The sequence below is a fragment of the Syngnathoides biaculeatus genome, chromosome 19, assembly GCF_019802595.1.
Source record: "Syngnathoides biaculeatus isolate LvHL_M chromosome 19, ASM1980259v1, whole genome shotgun sequence".
NCBI lineage: Eukaryota > Metazoa > Chordata > Actinopteri > Syngnathiformes > Syngnathidae > Syngnathoides > Syngnathoides biaculeatus.
In genome coordinates, this window is record NC_084658.1 from 789,831 (window position 1) to 809,158 (window position 19,328).

Sequence of the window (19,328 nt, forward strand, 5' to 3'; positions counted from 1 at the left end):
GAGGACGACCCGGACGCCAAACACCAGGGTACCCAAGGGGCGATTCGGGCGGACGACCTCTGTGAGGAACCAAACGGCGAAGCAGGAACCAGAACGAGGCAGGCCACTCCTCCGGACGAGAACCTCCCACGCCGTGGTTGCAAGACGACCAAGGATTGGTCACCACCGAGGCTTGGTCAGTCGGCAGCCGTGGATTGGTCACCAACGAGGCCATGTCATGGAGCGGCTGGGAGCCATCTGGAGCGAATAGGATGATGGAGAGAAGGACCAGAGCCATGACCGCCTTCCCGAAGTCTCTCCAGCTCCAGGGTGGCTCCACAGAACTCCCCAGCTCCTCCTGGACCTCAATGTGAGAAGGCGGCGACCCCATCGCCTCCTCCTGGACAGCAACGTGAGAAGGCGGCGACCCCATCGCCTCCTCCTGGACAGCAACGTGAGAAGGCGGGGACACCATCGCCTCCTCCTGGACAGCAACGTGAGAAGGCGGCGACACCATCGCCTCCTCCTGGACAGCAACGTGAGAAGGCGGCGACACCATCGCCTCCTCCTGGACAGCAACGTGAGAAGGCGGCGACACCATCGCCTCCTCCTGGACAGCAACGTGAGCAGGCAGCGACACCATCGCCTCCTCCTGGACAACAACGTGAGAAGGCGGCACACCATCGCCTCCTCCTGGACAGCAACGAGAGAAGGCGGCGACACGAGAAGGCAGCGACACCATCGCCACCTCCTGGACAGCAACGTTAGGCGGCATCGGGTCGGTCCCCACTACCACGTGAGCTTGCAGTGCATCCGTTGAAACAGCAACTTGGGCGTGGCGGGGTGGCGAATCCGTTTCCAGGGCAACGTGACTCGGCAGAGAGTCAGTCAAAACTGACACGTGGGCGTGTCTCGGGAGCGGGTCAGTTCCAACTGCCGCGTGAACTCTGCTCGGAACAGCCAAAACCTCGACGTGGGAAGGGGGAGGAGGCGGGTCAGTTTCCACAGCTACGTACGCTTGGCAAGGTGGCGAGTCCGTACCCACTGCGGCGTGCACTTGGCGAGGTGGAGATGTATCTATCAAGTTCTCCAGAAGTCATATGTGTTCAAGAAACATATCTGAAGAGTAATTTAGACTTTGAGATTAAATATTCTACAGACATTTGATGTGATACAATGACTAGTGTTGGTGAATGGTGTGCAACTTTTGTTGAGGACAATATACCGTATCAGATAACTTCATAATTAAATAATTTATCCATCCATATGTTGTTTTGAAACCAAGATTACAAAATGAGAGCTTTGTTCTTATATAATACATCTTTGTTACTCTGCATCAAATCAAAGGTTTTCATTTTCTGTTCTTTTGTTGTACTCATACACAGAACTGATGATAAAACATGATGACTCTATTATATAACTTGGCAGACAAAATGACCAGCAGGGTCATTAGTCACTAAATCTGTTCTTTATGGTAGTAACATTGGTAGAATATTCCATACCATGAGAGTACCAGATACTGGTACCCCATTGTGAAAAATTTGCCTCATATGATGTAGAATGAGTCTGTTGTCAGTAAATCAAGTGGATTTTGAATTCTTTGGCAAAACAAATAAGGCTTTGCATTTAGGATTGTTTCGTAAGCCCCTAGCAATAAGTGAAAGAAGAGATAAACAGATTTATATTGGTAGTAATAAACTTAGTGATAGTGCTTCAAGCAAACCTTACGATAGTTAAGTGTAGAGTTAGATTATCAAGATCAGTACATTATCACAATGAGGTAATATTTACAGTGTTCCCACGCTATTAAAAAATTCACAAATAATGGATGAAGTATTAATACACACTGGTCACCTGCCAGTATGCATGCCAACACATATTGTAGTGTGTGTGTGTTCATGCGTGTGCGTGTGTGTACACAACCACACAAGGCCTATCACTGGAGAGTGAAGAACAATTGCATCTGTAATGTTGGAGGACGCTTTTTTGCTCCCCGCATGTTCGTTTAGTTTCGAGTAGTGAGAATGTTGGTTATCCAAATACAGGCTGGAGATGATGAACAGTTTCTTCGAAGTTTTTACTTACAGAATGGGCACAAATGAGTGACAGACAATGGCTGTAGCAGATCAGAAGTGCAAAGATACAAAGGACTTGCAGCATTCTTATACTATCAGAAGGGTCCACATCACAAAAGTTTGAAAGGAAAACAAAGAGCATCACATGAGAATTGCTTCATAAAGCAAAGAGCATCACAAAATATCGGCAATCATAATGACTAAACCAAATCTATCTGGTAATAACGGGCATATTCCTACGTCCTGGTCTCTAGTAAACATTTCAGCAAGATTCATTTATCTGATGAGTTGGCATGCTTCAAACATGAGTTATACAGTCATGACTAAATATGAGCAGAAGACACACTTCAGTAAGCAGATGAAGTTTAAATTGCCCCACACGCTGCCTGAATATGTCATAAAATCACATGATTTTTGTTTATGTCGCCATATTTCCAGTTAAAGAACACATAGTTGAAAGTTAATTCCGTTGAAACGAAACAAAAATGTCTTATAGTATGAGTGGCTGTGCGTGTGTGTATGTATGTGGGTGTGCGTGTGTGTGTATATATATATATATAGTTCTGTCCGTGTCACGACCCATCCGAACGGAGGCAGGACCCAAATGCAGGAGTACACGGTAGACGCAGAGATAATTCAGGAAAAATGTTTATTGTTCCACGGTCGGGGATTTGGCAGGCAGTCAGATGCAGCAGCGGTAGTAGAGAGCAGGTCAGCGGGCAGGCAGGAGTCTGTACACGGGAGAACGATCAAAGCAGGCAGGAGTATCAAGGGGGTCAGGCTTACGGGGTTGGTTGGAGGACAGGCGGAGGTCGGTACACACGGAAATACGATCAGAGATACGGGACATGAATCGCAACGATCTGGCGGAGGACAAGTCGTCACCGGGTCCTATAAGTACCGGGTGTAATTAGCCAAAACAAGGTGCAGGTGTGTGCTGACTAATTGGCTGGCCACGCCCAGCCTGGGCAGGATGCCAGGAGCATGACAGTCCGATTGCGTTAAACATTTACAAAGTGTACATGAACACTTGGCATAGAAGATCCATATTTAATGCTGAAGTTGATGTTTTCGCCGATAAGAAATTTGACTGTTAATTCGCTTCCACTTGTCTTGGACAATTGCATATACACATGTATCTGGTGAATACGTCATTGAGGTTTACACAGGAGAGTTTGAAAGCGTATAAAAGTCTGGACGCATACAAATACTTCGTTTCTGGATCTGTTCGCAATCAGGAATAAATCCCACTTAGTGATGGACCCTCTGAGATTTTTTCAATACAAATACCAATATTTAAATAAATGACCCCTGGTTTTTCCCAAACTCACATTCATTAAACATGATTGGGAAAAAAAATTAGGACAGGGAGCCATCTCCTCCGTACATGGATTACTGCCTCTGTAAAACCTCTCTATGACAGATTTTTTTTGTTTTTAAATACGCTTTGCTCTCAAATGAGTCAACTTGGAATTATAAATGCTTTTGATAATTTGAGTTTGAGAAGAATAATTCCTACCTGAAATGATTGCTGCACAGGCATGAGTATTTCGTTAGGCACCATCCTTCCCGTTTGATTGCCAAAATCCATTGATCTTTTCTGGTATTCCATAGAATGATTTATTTGAAGAACTGTCTCGTCTAAACTGACAACCAGCATCACAATAGGTCTCAGGCATTGCGAATAATCTGCTGCTCTAGTTCAACTCACTATGCAGCTTTGTTTGATTGGCAATATGGCGCCGTGAAAACAGTGACGTCACGTGCACCATCTCTGTAGGCATGTGATTACTGACGATTTTGTACACGCTCACGGTGTTACAGCAAAACTAAAATTATCACACCACAGCAAATAATAGCATAACTAGAAAATAAAACAAAAGAATGACTCACAAAATAATTGACAAAACCATGCACTTTAAATGCTATTTACATGCTCCCAGCGGGCTCTGTGGAATGCTAGTGCGGCATGAAGAACGTCCATATGTGACATTGTAAGTGTGTACAACATTATCAGTCATGACCTGCCTATACAGGCAGCGTATGGGGTATGTGATGCAATTGTGCCCCACTTGCTTGTGAGCGCCATCATATGGTAGCTTTCATAAACTCTAAAACACACGCTGGCATGCATGCTCACAGTGTAAGCAGTGTGTTTAGGTGGTGGACAAGTTACACAACAATATTTGCAAATTTTGGAATTCAGTGTCACATAATGTGGACCACATTGTAAGGCACCATGTCTAATGTGGCGCCTCATCTATTTAGAAGAGGACTTAAGACCCTTTATGATTGTGAAAGTACATGAAAATACAGTAAATAGGGGAAAAAAAGAACAAAATCCGTGAATATCTGAGGCCGCGAACAGTGAACCACAAATGGGCCAGGGCACACTGTACTTTATGCTTAGTCCTACTTTTTCCCCTTATCACAAAATTTTGAGAATCATTATTACTGCATAGTTTTCCCCCTCCTTTTTTCAAAGCCATAATACTGAATTATTGAAACCTTATCTGAAGAGAAAAATCGTGAGTACAAATTTTCTCCAATAGAAAATTCAGGAGATTTAAATTTACAATGGATCTGAGAAAACAGAACACTAAACTAATGGTCCTCTTGGGATAAACAATCATCTCTCATGTCTAAATGTGAATTTCTGAACTATTGATAAATCCTCTTCCACCCACAACGTAGGCCATATTCCCCTCATCTCAAAGTTTTTTAATCTTGGTCCACAGTTGTTCCCTGTTTTCTTGATCCTTCTTCGTCAGGTCCTCAGTAACATGGAGTCCCTTTGATCGTAGAAGGGTATTGTTCCTTGTTGATTAACACAGTCCATCCTTGAGTGGACGAGAGATAAACTGGATAAAGATACTGTGATTATTCGGGTCATTTTTCTCCATTCCTATTTGATAAACCACATCTATGATGTCAGTAAGTTTTTCTTTTTCATACAGCAGCAACTGTTGGCAAATTTGGTTAATATCTGCACATGAATCTTTTTCTAGTTCTGGTCGCCCATGTAGCCTGTACTTTCCAAGTCAACTACATATGTCATACACTTCAAAGTAGTATCTAGAGCAGTGGTACCCAACCCCTGGGTGGCGGACCGGTACCGGTCCATGGATCAATTGGTACCGGGCCGCCGAAGAAATAATCAATTAGTTACGTTGTATTCACTATCCAAGTATGAACAATCTTTTATTTTGAAAAATGACCAGATTCTCTTGGTTACATCTCGGTCATTTCAGCGCCAAAATTTACCCCCACAACCTAGCAAAATGGGTAAAAAAAAAAAACACGTCCTTGGAAAATTTATTTTCGAAGGGGAAAAGGCTCAGTGAAGAGACAAAAGAAGACCCTACAACTTCCAAAAAAGAAAGTTATTAACAACATCAAAGGACACATCCTTAACTCACGACTTTTTGAGGAGCTTTTTGGACGCGGAGTACACTCGTCTTCTCTTAAACATAGAAATAAGTAGAGAAATAGAAGAAATAACTAGAGCGAAATTGTTCGCAATAGTGTTTGAATTACAAGAGTCGCTGCAAAGATTTGTCTCAGAAATGAAGTCGCCACTGGCAGAACATTCATTCTCCCAGCTGGTGCACAATCACCTGTCTTTGCTATTAAAAGAGTTGAGCACTACTTCCCAACCAAAAAGGACCTGCAAACTGTCAAGGGATGGATCTGTGGCCCATTTATCAATAAACAAGGTGAATTCAGCATGTCTGTGCAACAAGATGATCAACTGCTGGAGATCACAAAACACAGAGGCTTTAAAGATATTTTCAAGACAACCATTCTGCCCATGTCCTGCATTAAAGTCATGGCAGAATACCCGGAGATCGCCACCAAAGCACAGAAAAGCCTGTTGCCATTTCCAGCATCTTATCTGTGTGAAGCGGAATTTTCTGGACTGACAGCAACCAAAACAATACAACGGAATAAACTGGACATAAAGCAACACATTTCAGGTGTCATTATCTCCCATGAATTGCAGATGGGACCATCTCATTGCAGAGAAACAAGCTCAAGTGTTACCGTTATGGTGAGTTAAAATTTTCATGCACCTCAAATTCATTTTGTGGCGTATCTATCTTATTTTGAAGGCATCTTTAAACGTTGTTATAGAGACCAGTCAGAATGTTGTGGTCGTCAACAGAGTGAAATGAGGAAGAGGGGAGAGGAGATGGTTCAAACTGAACAATTTATTTAATCTCTTGAAAAACTGAGTGTTTAATCATTTTTTAAAAAAGATAACTGTTGTGTAGATATAGAGCGATGAAAGAGAGGGAATTGTGGAATTGCTCGTTCCTTTTCTTTATTTTTACAAATCTATTTTTTATTATTTTATTTATTTCATCATTATTATTTACTGTATGATAATGTTTATTATATTCAATTGTCAAAACAAACGATATTCAATACAAACAATCTAACGTATGTACCCCCATGCCAACCCCACCACCCTGCCACCCCAGTCCGCGGTAAAATTTGTCAAGCATTGACCAGTCCGTGGTGATAAAAAGGTTGGGGACCATTGATCTAGAGGATATTAAACTGTTGTTATATGTTATGTATTTACAGGTCCCTAGGTCAAGTGTGATTCTGTATTGTTGAAGAAATAAAGCCCTTGAGTTCTGAGACAAAGACTTTCATATAGTTATCTAAACAGAATCAACATGACTGACATCAGATGTCCAGCACAACAATGTGAAATCACATAGCCCTCAACCACAGCTCCTGAAGTTCTTCTCAAATTCCTCCACATTCACCAGTGGACCGCTCATCCAGCTCATGTCCCTACAATAGCGCCCAAAGCCACAGGGGCCAAACCTGAGAAGGTGAAACACCCGTCTCTGCATCTAGAACAAATGAAGAACGGACATATTTCACCCAACGATTGTCAGAATATAAACAAGCCACACGCCTCGCTGGCCAAGACATCATCTTCCAACTCCTCGAATGCTGCGATGAGGCCCTCTGCAAAGATCTATCCAGAAGCTTCAACAACCTCGTATCATATGAGACCACTCTTCTTGGCCACATCAAGGCCCTGGCAGTCCAAGCCGAGAATGTGATGGTGGCCCGACTACGACTTCAACAAATGAGGCAGGACAGAGATGAACCAGCGAGAACCTTCCCTGCACGCATTAAAGGCCAAGCAAATGTGTGTCAGTACATCTCATACGAGTGTGGATCCCACCTATCATATCGCGATCAAATGATCAGAGACACCCTCATATTCGGCCTTGCAGATGATGATCTCCATCTCAACGTGCTTGGCCAGGCCAATCAAAAGATGTCCATCGATGAAACCATTGAGGCCAAAGAAAGCGGGAAGCGTTCGCACAGACGAATCAATCCCAATCCCACAACCGTCATAAACCAAGACAGAGGCTGCACACCAATCAAAATAACTCTGCAACGGCGGTCTTCAAGGCCTTCTGCGTAATTGAACAACTGGCCAACACACTCATACTAGACCACCATGTGTATGATTCCCTGTGCGACGTGGGAAAAGCGTGCATCCGGACCTCAACCGACTATCAAGATTCAGGCCCTCCCATCAGATGCCAAAAACTTGGGAATTGAATGCATTCTGCGCAGTCTCACTGGAATTGCTTCCATACTGGCAGTCGCAGACACAGGCTGCCAATCGTGTCTTGCTGGCACTTCCTCCCTGCATCAGCTAGGTTTGAACACCTCCCACCTCATCCCCACCTCAATGTAGATGAGGGCCGCAAACCAGGCCACAATTGGAATCACAGGCACCCTAATCCTACACATCACTGGCTTTACACAATCTATGCAGCAAAAAACAACACATCAGATTGTGCATATTTCCTGATCAACAGACAAATTCTTCCTATCCATGAAGGCCTGTAGGGATCTAGGCATTATATGTTATCTTCTTCTTCTTCTTCTTCTTTTCCTTTCGGCTTGTTAGGGGTCGCCACAGCGTGTCATCTTTTACCATCTTAGCCTATCTCCTGCATCTTCCTCTCGAACCCCAACTGCCCTCATGTCTTCCCTCACCACATCCATAAACCTTCTCTTTGGTCTTCCTCTCGCCCTTTTGCCTGGCAGGTCCATCCTCAGCACCCTACCACCAATATACTCACTCTCTCGCCTCTGAACATGTCCAAACCATCGAAGTCTGCTCTCTCAAACCTTGTCAGCAAAACATCTAACTTTGGCTGTCCCTCTAATGAGCTCATTTCTAATCCTATCCAACCTGCTCACTCCGAGCGAGAACCTCAACATCTTCCTTTCTGCCACCTCCAGTTCTCTAATCCGTACATCATGGCCGGCCTCACCACTGTTTTTTAAACTTTGCCCTTCATCCTAGCAGAGACTCTTCTGTCACATAACACACCAGACACCTTTCGCCAGCTGTTCCAACCTGCTTGGACCCGTTTCTTCACTTCCTTACCACACTCACCATTGGCCTGGATTGTTGACCCTAAATATTTGAAGTCGTCCACCCTCGCTATCGTAGCAGACTCTTCTGCCCCACACAGTGACACTGATAATAGCCCTGATGAAGACTGTTGCCACTATCCTCTCCGCCAAACCCTACTCGCTCTCTCTACATCCCTTCCCTTTCCAGCCACTGAAGAGAACAGAAAAAAACAAGAGCAATGGCTGTTAGACGACTATAAAAGTAGCACATTCAACATCTGTGAACATCAAAATCTGCCCATGATGTCCGGACCTCCCATGAAACTTATTGTAGACACCGATGCCACACCTGTAGCACACCACATATCGATCCCAGTACCTGTCCATTGGTAAAAACAGACGAAAAGCGGCTGTTAGTGTTATCGTTAATATATTCATTATGGACTTGCAACAAAGCCAGAATATCATCCTTGCTTCGAAGAGTCTTGTTCACAGGACACACAGATGCAACAGTATCTTCCGAGAAGTGGCCAAGGACAACTCCATCATAACCAAAGAATGTGCCACATCATCACCAAAAACTGTACCTTTGTTCATTTCATCTGCTCACCCCGTCCTTTTGACCTCGAGTGTTTTCAAATAATAATAATTTAAAAAAAAAAAAGAGTATGTGAGAGGGTGGTTCAGATCATGTTTGGAGACTGTAACTGGCCTGTTATACGTCACATCCTCCTGATCAGAGGAAAGATGACTTCTTGTCCGTTATTTGTGCAATTAATCCACCAAGTTAGGTGAAAAAGCTAACTTTTTCTTGGCCCTTCGAGCCGGATTCCAAGATACCTGAGGATCCCAGCTTCAGAGTCGATTTCCAGGAAGACCGTGGCCACAGCAACACAGACCCGTTAAGGGACTGGTCCTCGAAATCTCTAACTGGGATCTGAGGGTTGACGGAACTCCAACTAACAAGAAGACATCTTGGTCAGAACAATTTTCTTATGAGGTATAAAAGGAGTGATTGTCGACAGGAAATCTGCGCGAAGGTGCGTCACAGTCTACACGAAGGTAACGTGTAGGAAGTACAGTTAAATCCCGCGTAACGAGGGCGGACTCACCTGTATAGGTTTCAGTTAAATTCCGTGTAACGATGGCGGACTTGCCTGTATCGGTCACAGTTAAATTCGGTAAAGTAACGAGGGCTGACTTGTCTGTACATTCAAAGGTAATAAACGAGGGCAGACTCGTGTGCACTTAAATTCCGTGGACCGTAATGATGGTGGAGTCGTCTGTATAGGTTACAGTTAAATTCCATGTAACGAGGTCGGACCCGTGTACATACTTAAATCCCAAGGTAAAGAAAATACAGTCTGTATAAAATAACATGTAATAAAACTGCAGTATAAACCGTGTGTGATTGTGTAAATGAGTGTTTGAGAGACAGGATAGGAAGTAACAAATTGTTTGGAAGCAAAGGCAAGATTCCTCCACCCTTCTCTGTAGAAGCCGGTGGAATACCAAGCAAGAGTATTTAACAGTCACCCTGTCTAATACAAAAACGCCACCCATAGTACACACTAGGTGTATTGTGTTGGCTTCAAATTCGCAAAATGGGGAAAAATATTAGTAAACAAAAGGAAAGGGACAACTTAACTTGCAAGGATTGGAAATTTGTCAAAGCACAAAGCCCAGATAAGCTAAAATATTTACATAAATAGATAAAATACAATTCGGCTGGCCAGCTTAATTTGCAAAAAATAATTCAGATGAAAAATTACATAGATTGGAGAAATAAATGTGACATTACTAAAACGTGTATGATGATACCTAATGGTGGTTACAAGAGAGGAAGGAGGCATAAAAAGGAAAGAACAAGATAATGAATAGAGAAAACCAGCCATACCCCTTACCCTGACTTACACCACCACACAGAATGACAATCAGACGGAACTGACTTGAAATGGTCGAAAGGACTGGGAGGACTACTATCTCCCGCGCAGACTGCTGCCCAAATGACCAACTTATCACCAAGTTAGGCGACTTGTAACCAAGGACCCAAGTAATCAACCCCGACACACAAAGTGGCGCAGACCTGACTATTTCAGTGGATAAGATTTGGACTATGGGTGATGTTAAAAAAGGCTGTGGAAGATAACACTTCACACAAAGCCGACATGAATCACTATGTAAAAGATATGGAAATTTTGAAAATTCAGAGCGCAACCCAGCGTTTTAGACATAGAGCAAATTACACTAAAATAGGAGGAGAAAAACAAAAGATGATGAGCCTTTTGAGGAATACAGAGTGAGAATGACAACTGTATTCAAGATTTACAGTGGCCTGCAGGAAGATGGAGAATAGCAGCAGTTGACATGCCCTCCATGCAGGTTAAAAAGACACAAATTACAGCTGGGTAAACAAACATTACATTGGCCTGACTACTGACACATGTGTTAATCATGCCCTCCTTGTGGAGAACATTCTGGAAGATGAAAAGAAACAGACAAGCTACAACTTTTATGGGAAAGACACTACTACAGCAAGCAGAACATTTCCTAACAGAACAACAGGATAAAATGAATGAAGACTTTCTTAATGTAACAATGTGGTACAAAAGAAAAAATTCCAGGCCCAAATTTTCATTACGAAAAAGAACTCAAAAAATATACTCTAGAAAAAAGAAGAAAAAAATAAAAAAATTGATTATCTGCACACAGATAATCTGGGGGCAGCAGCCACAAGAGTCAGACTCCCACAGGCCTTGAAAGACAGATGCTTAATGTTGCCACATGTGTCACTGTTTAAACCATATGACACACACTCGGAGTGGTTGTGAGGTTTCATCAAAAGAGACCAAACAGGAACTGATTGGAAACTAGACGAGGAAAATTTGAAAAGTACAGGTTAGTGCAAGTCGTCACCTTCATCAAAAGTGACGCGGTATCAACTCTTACCTCTTAACAGAGGAAGAGGAAACATTTTTGAAAGAAGCCCAAGAATGCATATGGTCAATAGGACTATCAGATGTGGGACTCATTAGGGGAGCGCAACCTGTACAAATTAGACCAAAAAACAGAATATAGGCTATTTATGAAACAATATCCAGTAAAACCAGATGCATTAGACGGCATAAAGCCAGTTATTGAGTCATTAGTTACTACAGGGGTAATTGAATGTCCAGACTCTCCCTGAAACGCACCTATTTTTCCAGAAAAAAAAGGCACTCCTCCTGGTCCTTGTGGTGGCCTCCTGCCTTGTTGTTGCTGTTGAGGACACTCTCTGGCCCAGTGGTCTGGTGCCCCGCAGATGAAACAGGCGTCACGCAATTGCGGTTGGTACTGTGGTCTCATCATGAGACCCAGCATGCTCCTTCCTCTTCCCCGAAGTCCACACCGGAATACCGGACGTCCACGCCCCTGCACCTGAGGACCCTGCACCTGAGGACCCTGCACCATTTGCATCTCTCTTTTCTGTACTTTGCTTTGTTTTGCTTCCCCATGGATTTTAGCCAATTGCAATTTTATCAATTGTTTGGACAGGGCCTCACCCTCGCTGTCTACTTTAACCTGGGTCTCACAAAACGCTCTCCAGTGGTGAACCAGATGAGGTTTGAACCGCGCCTCCGCACATACCAGTATATCCGGATCTGACTTAAGGTGCTTCTTCACCTCCTGCAGAAGTCCATCAACGATCGCCATCCAGAACAGGACCTCCACCTCGGCTGACAGGGCTGGATGTCGACCTGTTGCCCCAATCCAACTTTCGACACATGTTACATAATGTTGCGCTGGTGACATTTTGATGTCGCACGGAAACATAGTTGGTGCCAAATCAGTGGGTTGTGGAAATGTGATTTTTATTTGCTCAAACAACTGTCCCGCCACACGTGGGAGAGGGGTCTCCCTCCCCAAATCAGCCGTGCCTGCCGCCTCCTCAATTGCCTGCAGCTGCACCAGAGAGCACGATCCTGCCAGTATTTGTCTCAAATCACCCAAAGTACAACTTTGCCCACTCATCAATGCCAAAAATTTGCTCAACCACACCTTTCCTCCCCTATGCAAGGGAGGCATTTTATCCATTATCCCTGTGACATCCCGCAACACCATTGGTTCATACTGCTGTCTCTCTCGAGTAATCACCATGGGGTACATTGACCCCCTTTTCCTTTCTTCTCCTGCCTTTCACTCAACGCATAGGGTGCCTGTTCTTTCCTTCTTCTCTCACTTTCCTTCTCATATCCTGATTTACAAGCCTCACCATTCTTCTCTGCCGACTTACCTCACTTTCATCTTCTTCACTACTCCACTACTGTCTCTAAACCTCCCCTGTCCTTTCTCCTTTCCCTGCTGTCTCACTTGTTCCGTCACCTTTAACATCGCTGCCTCTTTTCTCCCTCTCAACAATTTGCTTCCGTCACTCATTCTCTTGTCTCACTCTCTTGCGCTCTTCCTCATCTGTGTCTGCCAACCGCGTCGGTGGGGTTGACGTCATCAACTCAGACGTGACCCCCTCTTTTTTCCTTTTCCTTTCCTTGTTCATTGCTTCTGAAATCAGCTGGACGATCCCCGGATCAACTCTCTCCCCTTCTCCTTCTATATCCATCACCATTCATCCAACCAGAGTCACCGCAGGAGCCATAGTACCTTTCTCCACGTATGGGGGTGGTGCAAGTGTTTCATGTGAGTCGGGTGCCGTGGGTTGTTTAGCAGCCGGCAAGGATGGGTAAATTCCTTGGTATTCATATTCTCCCTGTTCTGCTTTCTCTTTCTCCTTTCTTTTAACCTCCTCCACTGCTGCCAAAGCCGTGGCCGCCGTAGCTAAATTGTGGAATGACCTCCTTTCTTGTTCCTTTTCTGCCACTTGTTCTTTTAACAACTTACGCTGACCCCACCCTGCACTGGCCTGTTCATCCTCCAAACTCTCTTTTTCTCTCATTGCCACTACTTCCTTTTTTTGTAACTGTCTCGCCAGCCTTTCCATGTTCCAGCCTGTTTCAAACCTCTAAACAATTGATCACTTTGTAACTTGGCAAAAACTTTTCTGTCTCATTCTCGCCTTCTTAATTTGCTTTTTCTCAATACCACTCACAATTTGCGCTTCCAACTTCACATACATATCCTCAATCTCACTCATTCCTCTCTCTCCCACCATTCATTTCATCAGTCATATTGACAATTTATCCTCTTTTCAACCCTTGTTGTCCAATCTGATCTCTCACAGAAGGGGCTATACACACCACTTTACACAGATAAAACTCCCCTCAAGAATTTTTCTCTTCACACCCTGTGTGTATCGACACAGTCATCACTATGACTTTATTCATTGAGGTCCCAGACCTCTCTTATTCGGATCCCTGATCCTTTTCAAGTCCCAGACTTGTTTATCATTAAGGTCCCTGACCTCTCTTATTCGGATCCCTGACCCTTTTCAAGTCCCAGACTTGTTTATCATTAAGGTCCCTGACCTCTCTTATTCGGGTCCTTGACCCTTTTCAGGTCACAGACTTGTTTATCTATTTTCTACCCTCAAACCACCGACTCCCGACTTTCACAACTTTCCTCCTTCCAACAATATTTAACTTGCAGAATTTCAAGAAATAGTAACAGGTATTCTGCTTACCTTTTGTCGACCGGTCGTTAGAGGAGGTGTTGTGTCCAGTCAGGTTTCAGTGTTGAGGGTATCTTTGAGTTCCTTCCAAGAAACAGTGTCCCAGACACTGCCTGATGTGTTAAACATAAACCACAACTCCTGTCACTAACCTTCTCCTGACATCACATCGGGGTCACCATGAAATTGTTAGGATTTCACTTCTTTAATCTAACTCCAAAGATTAAACATTCACGACCTCTGTCTACCTCCTACTCACGTACCTAACAATTTGGCGTGTCCGTTCTGTCAGAGAGAAGATCAGAGACCAATTGGATCAAATCACCCGAAGTTTTATTCCTAACAACAAAAGCTAATACAGACGTCTGGGTCCCAGGTCCCTCACACCAAAGCACCTGTGTCCTTGTGACCATCAAGAGACAACACACTCATCCGGGTTGCCCAGTTATATAGAAACACATCATGAATATTCATTTTCCTAAATCAAAATGCATATTAATTGGCTGACTCCGTCCTCCTCCCATCTGGGTGTTTTGACTCAAGGTGCGGCGGCTATCTTCTGGTTCTTTGTACGAAGCCTGACCGCACTTGCAGATGTTGTCTGTCAGTTGATGCGCTGTAGAGTTGTTTTGCACTTTTCACCCTCGCAGTTCTGCCCAGCTGCTTTACCTGTGGTTTTTCTCTTTCCTGTTACACAACACTTTAACACAAACAAGTTGGCCGCCAACCTTCGCTTCATATGCAATGCTTTTTCTTTTATTATATAGCAAAGCCCCGCGCAGCATCCGCATAATATATTTCAAGCAAAAAAGTATTTACATAACCCTTTATGCAATATAATATCCTTTGTTGCTAAAAGAAGTTAGAAGAAGTGTACAAGTTGCTAGACGATCTAAGACTTTGTGCAAATACATAATAAACGGGGGAAATGTTAAGAGTTATCATATATTTATTATGAACTTGCAACAAAGCAAAGTATCATCCTTGCTTTGAAGAGTCTTGTTTGCAGGACGAGCTCCTACACACAGATACAACAGTATCTTCCTAGAAGTGGCCAAGGACAACTCCATCATAACCAAAGAATTTGCCACATGATCACCAAAAACTGTACCTTTGTTCATTTCATCTGTTCACCCCTCCTTTTGACCTTGTGTGTTTTGTAATATAAAAAAAAAAAAAAGAGTATGTGAGAGGCTGGGTCAGAACGTGTTTGGAGACTGTAACTGGCCTGTCTCTCACGTCCTCCTAATCTGAAGAAAGACGACTTCTTGTCCGTTATTTATGCAATTAATCCAGCAAATTAAGTGATAAACCTAACACTGGCCTTGATCAGGATGTTCACCTTGGTGTTATAGAGCCTGTCCCAATCGGAAGCCCAGTTTCATGGTATCATCGAATGGTCGTTTACACAATCTGGTAAACCTCGGCGGACTGTTGACTTCCAAGCTTTGAATCGCTATGCGACAAGAGAGACACATAACCCCAAATCGCTATTCCACCAAGCCCACATGGTCCCATGGAACACAAGTAAAAGCGCTTGATGCCTGGAACGGCTACCATAGGTTCGCACTCGACCCAAAGGACAGGCACCTGATAATCTTCATCACGCCCAGTACAGGTATCGGGTGTGTCCTCAGAGTTACATAGCATCTGGAGACGCATACACCAGGCGATTTGATGAAATAGTTCGTGGCATTGACAACAAAACAAAGGTCATTGACGACACAATGATGTGAAACTGAAACGGTTTGCCAAAGAAACCGTCAATTTAGCAGGCTTTGAATCACTCCCACAACTGTTCGTCCATGCCTACAGGTTCTCAAGGCAATCAAGGGATTCCTAAAACCGACGTGTGAAGCTGGTTTGGACTTGTAAACCAAGTAGCATATGCTTTTGCATCACCAGAGAGAATGCAACCCTTTCGCACTCTGCTACAACCCGACACACCGTTCACGTGGAATGAACATATGGACGACCTCTTTGAAGAAACCAAGACCATCATAATCCTGGAAAGGGTGTGGAAATATTCAACAAAGGGAAGCCAACATGCCTTGCAACAGACTTCAGCAAAAATGGCATTGGCTTCTGGCTACTTCAGAAACCTTGCGCATGCACATAAAGCAAGCCATTCTGCTGCTGCCTCAGCTGGAAAGTCACACGAGTGGGTAGCCACTTCACTTCACTGGCTGAATCAAGGTATGCCCCCATTGAAGGAGAGGCACTGGCTGTGCTGGATGCCCTCAAAAAAAATTGTCATTTTGTTCTGGGCTGCCCCGATCTGATGATTGCAGTCGATCACAGACCTCTTCTCAAGGTGTTCGGTGATAGAAACTTTGGTGCAAACCCTAACCCACGACTGAGGGACCTGCAAGAAAATACACTGAAGTACAGATTCCATATCACTCACATTACAGGGATCCGTCATGTCATGCAGATACTATCTCACGTTACCGGGTTGGGGCTGCCAATCACCTTCACCTGTATATAGACTGTGAGTAGACTTTACTTGAGTACAATCCAGTTTGAACATATGAAGTTTTTGTTGAATTGGCATTCATTCCTTACGTTGCCTTTAACTTTAAATCTGACTTTTGCACCTGTCTTTTTAGGGTTCAGCATTGGAGACAAAATTGTTTGCAAGATGACAGACAGTGGGTCCAACTTTCTGAAAGCCTTCTGACTCTATGGTGTCACTGATAATAAAATTGACAAGTCAGAACCACTTAGAATAGAGCCAAATGAATCAGGTGCATGTTTTATGTAGGCTTGTGAAATAAGGTAGAGCATTGACGCACTCCAACTGCTCTAAATGCTAGAAGACACTGTCAAGCTCCTGGCTTCCAGCCAATCAGTAGATACACACCTGCGCCTCATGAACTCTAATGACACCCAGTATATATAGGACCCTTGGGACGACTGGTCCTTCGCCACATCGTTGCAACTCATGCCCCGTTCCTGCACTCCCGTATCTCTGATCGTGAACCCATGTGTACCGACCTCCTCCTGTTCTCTGACCGACCCCGTAAGCCTGACTCCTTTGACACTCCTGCCTTCTTTGATCGATCTCCCGTGTACCGACTCCTGCCCTCCCGCGGCCCTTCTCTCTACATCCGACGTCCTGACTACCACTGCTGCGCCTGACTGCCTGCCTGATCCCCGACCTTGGAACAGTAAACGTTTTTCCCGAATTACCTTTGCGTCTCCCGAGTCCTGCATTTGGGTCCTCCCTCCGCATCGATGGGCCGTGACAGACACTGCATCTTTGCACAACTTTGAGTCTTATAAGGAATAGTTTCTATGGTTCTCGTTAGTTTGTTTGTTCTTCTCAGGATTCACCATGAATGTCAGCGGCACTGACTGTCAGAGACAAACTCCTTGTGTGTTGTTAGATACTGGGCCATTAAATCTGATTTTGATGAAGTTTTTGGGATATCATAAAAAAACAACCTTGAATTCACGTTCATATTTTATTTTAGAAAAGAAGTGGAAGGAGAAGAGATAGATTGAATAACAACTGCCAAAGCACCATCATTGTGCCTGTTATCTTTTAAACCTGGTGGGTAATTGTTTGAGTTTATGCATTGAGTGCAAATGGTAATCCGGGGACCACATGCAAGTTTGAACATGCATCCTCCTTTGTTAATACGAGGTGGTAACAGTTGATGTCAATGCAGCCCTATGGGGGCACAAACCAGTGCAATCTGTAGGCCGGTCCCAAGCCCGGATAAATGCAGAGGGTTGCGTCAGGAAGGGCATCCGGCGTAAAAACTGTGCCAAACAAATATGAGCGTTCATCTAAAGAATCCCATACCGGATCGGTCGTGGCCCGGGTTAACAACGCCCGCCCCCGGCACTGCTAACCTACAGGGCGTCGGTGGAAATTCAGCTACTGTGGGTCGAAGACAAAGAAGAGGAGGAAACCGGATCCAGCGTCAGAAGAAAAAGAGGAATGCACAGAGCCTACAACTGAGTGTAGGGACTTTGAATGTTGGGACTATGACAGGAAAAGCACAGGAGTTGGTTGACATGATGATTAGGAGAAAGGTTGATATTCTGTGCATCCAAGAGAGCAGGTGGAAAGGTAGTAAGGCTAGAAGTTTGGGAGCAGGGTTTAAATTATTCTACCACGGAGTAGATGGGAAGAGAAATGGAGTAGGGGTTATTTTAAAGGAAGAGCTGGCTAAGAATGTCTTGGAGGTAAAAAGAGTATCAGATCGAGTGATGAGACTAAAATTTGAAATTGAGGGTGTTATGTATAATGTGGTTAGCGGCTATGCACCACAGGTAGGATGTGACCTAGAGTTGAAAGAGAAATTCTGGAAGGAACTAGATGAAGTAGTTCTGAGCATCCCAGACAGCGAGAGAGTTGTGATTGGTGCAGATTGTAATGGACATATTGGTAAAGGAAACAGGGGCGATGAAGAAGTGATGGGTAAGTACGGCATCCAGGAAAGGAACTTTGAAGGGCAGATGGTGGTGGACTTTGCAAAAAGGATGGAGATGGCTGTAGTGAACACTTATTTCCAGAAGAGGGAGGAACATATAGTGACCTACAAGAGCGGAGGTAGAACCACGCAGGTAGATTATATTTTGTGCAGACGATGTAATCTGAAGGAGGTTACTGACTGTAAAGTAGTGGTAGGGGAGAGTGTAGCTCGACAGCATAGGATGGTAGTATGTAGGATGATTCTGGTGGTGGGTAGGAAGATTAAGAAGACAAAGGTAGAGCAGAGAACCATGTGGTGGAAGCTGAGAAAGGAAGAATGTCGTGCGGCCTTCCGGAAAGAGGTGAGACAGGCTCTCGATGGACAACCGAAGCTCCCAGAAGACTGGACGACGACAGCCAAGGTGATCAGAGAGACAGGCAGGAGAGTACTTGGTGTGTCATCTGGTAGGAAAGGGGAGAAGGAGACTTGGTGGTGGAACCCCAAAATACAGGGAGTCATACAAGGAAAGAGATTAGCGAAGAAGAAGTGGGATACTGAGAGGACTGAGGAGAGGCGAAAGGAGTACATCGAGATGCGACGTAGGGCAAGATGTAGAGGTGGTAAAGGCTAAAAGGCAAAGGCTAAACAAGAGGCATATGAAGACATGTACACCAGGTTGGACACGAAAGAAGGAGAAAAGGATCTCTACAGGTTGGCCAGACAGAGGGATAGAGATGGGAAGGATGTGCAGCAGGTAAGGGTGATTAAGGATAGAGATGGAAATGTGTTGACTGGTGCCGGTAGTGTACTAAATAGATGGAAAGAATACTTTGAGAA

The 19,328-nt window shown here is 44.3% G+C and overlaps 1 protein-coding gene across 3 annotated transcripts; it reads right to left on the reverse strand.

The window, feature by feature from the left end:
• Positions 1-2,058: 2,058 nt before the first annotated feature.
• Positions 2,059-18,165, reverse strand: LOC133492909 (uncharacterized). Of its 3 annotated transcripts, none has more exons than XR_009792790.1 (4): positions 11,657-18,165; positions 11,412-11,508; positions 3,574-11,332; positions 2,059-2,785 (listed from the first exon to the last, which is right to left on the reverse strand). XR_009792790.1 is itself a non-coding variant. In XM_061805744.1 (4 exons), the coding sequence occupies exons 2-4, from the start codon at positions 12,606-12,608 to the stop codon at positions 11,161-11,163; spliced, it is 1,221 nt and encodes a 406-aa protein (XP_061661728.1). In that variant the 5' UTR covers positions 12,609-14,177; positions 14,328-18,165; the 3' UTR covers positions 2,059-11,160. The 3 variants fall into 3 exon arrangements, 2 of the variants coding, with proteins under 2 accessions (XP_061661728.1, XP_061661726.1); XM_061805744.1 differs by having other exon boundaries at positions 2,059-11,332; positions 11,657-14,177; positions 14,328-18,165; XM_061805742.1 differs by having other exon boundaries at positions 2,059-11,332.
• Between the last annotated feature and the right edge of the window lie 1,163 nt (positions 18,166-19,328).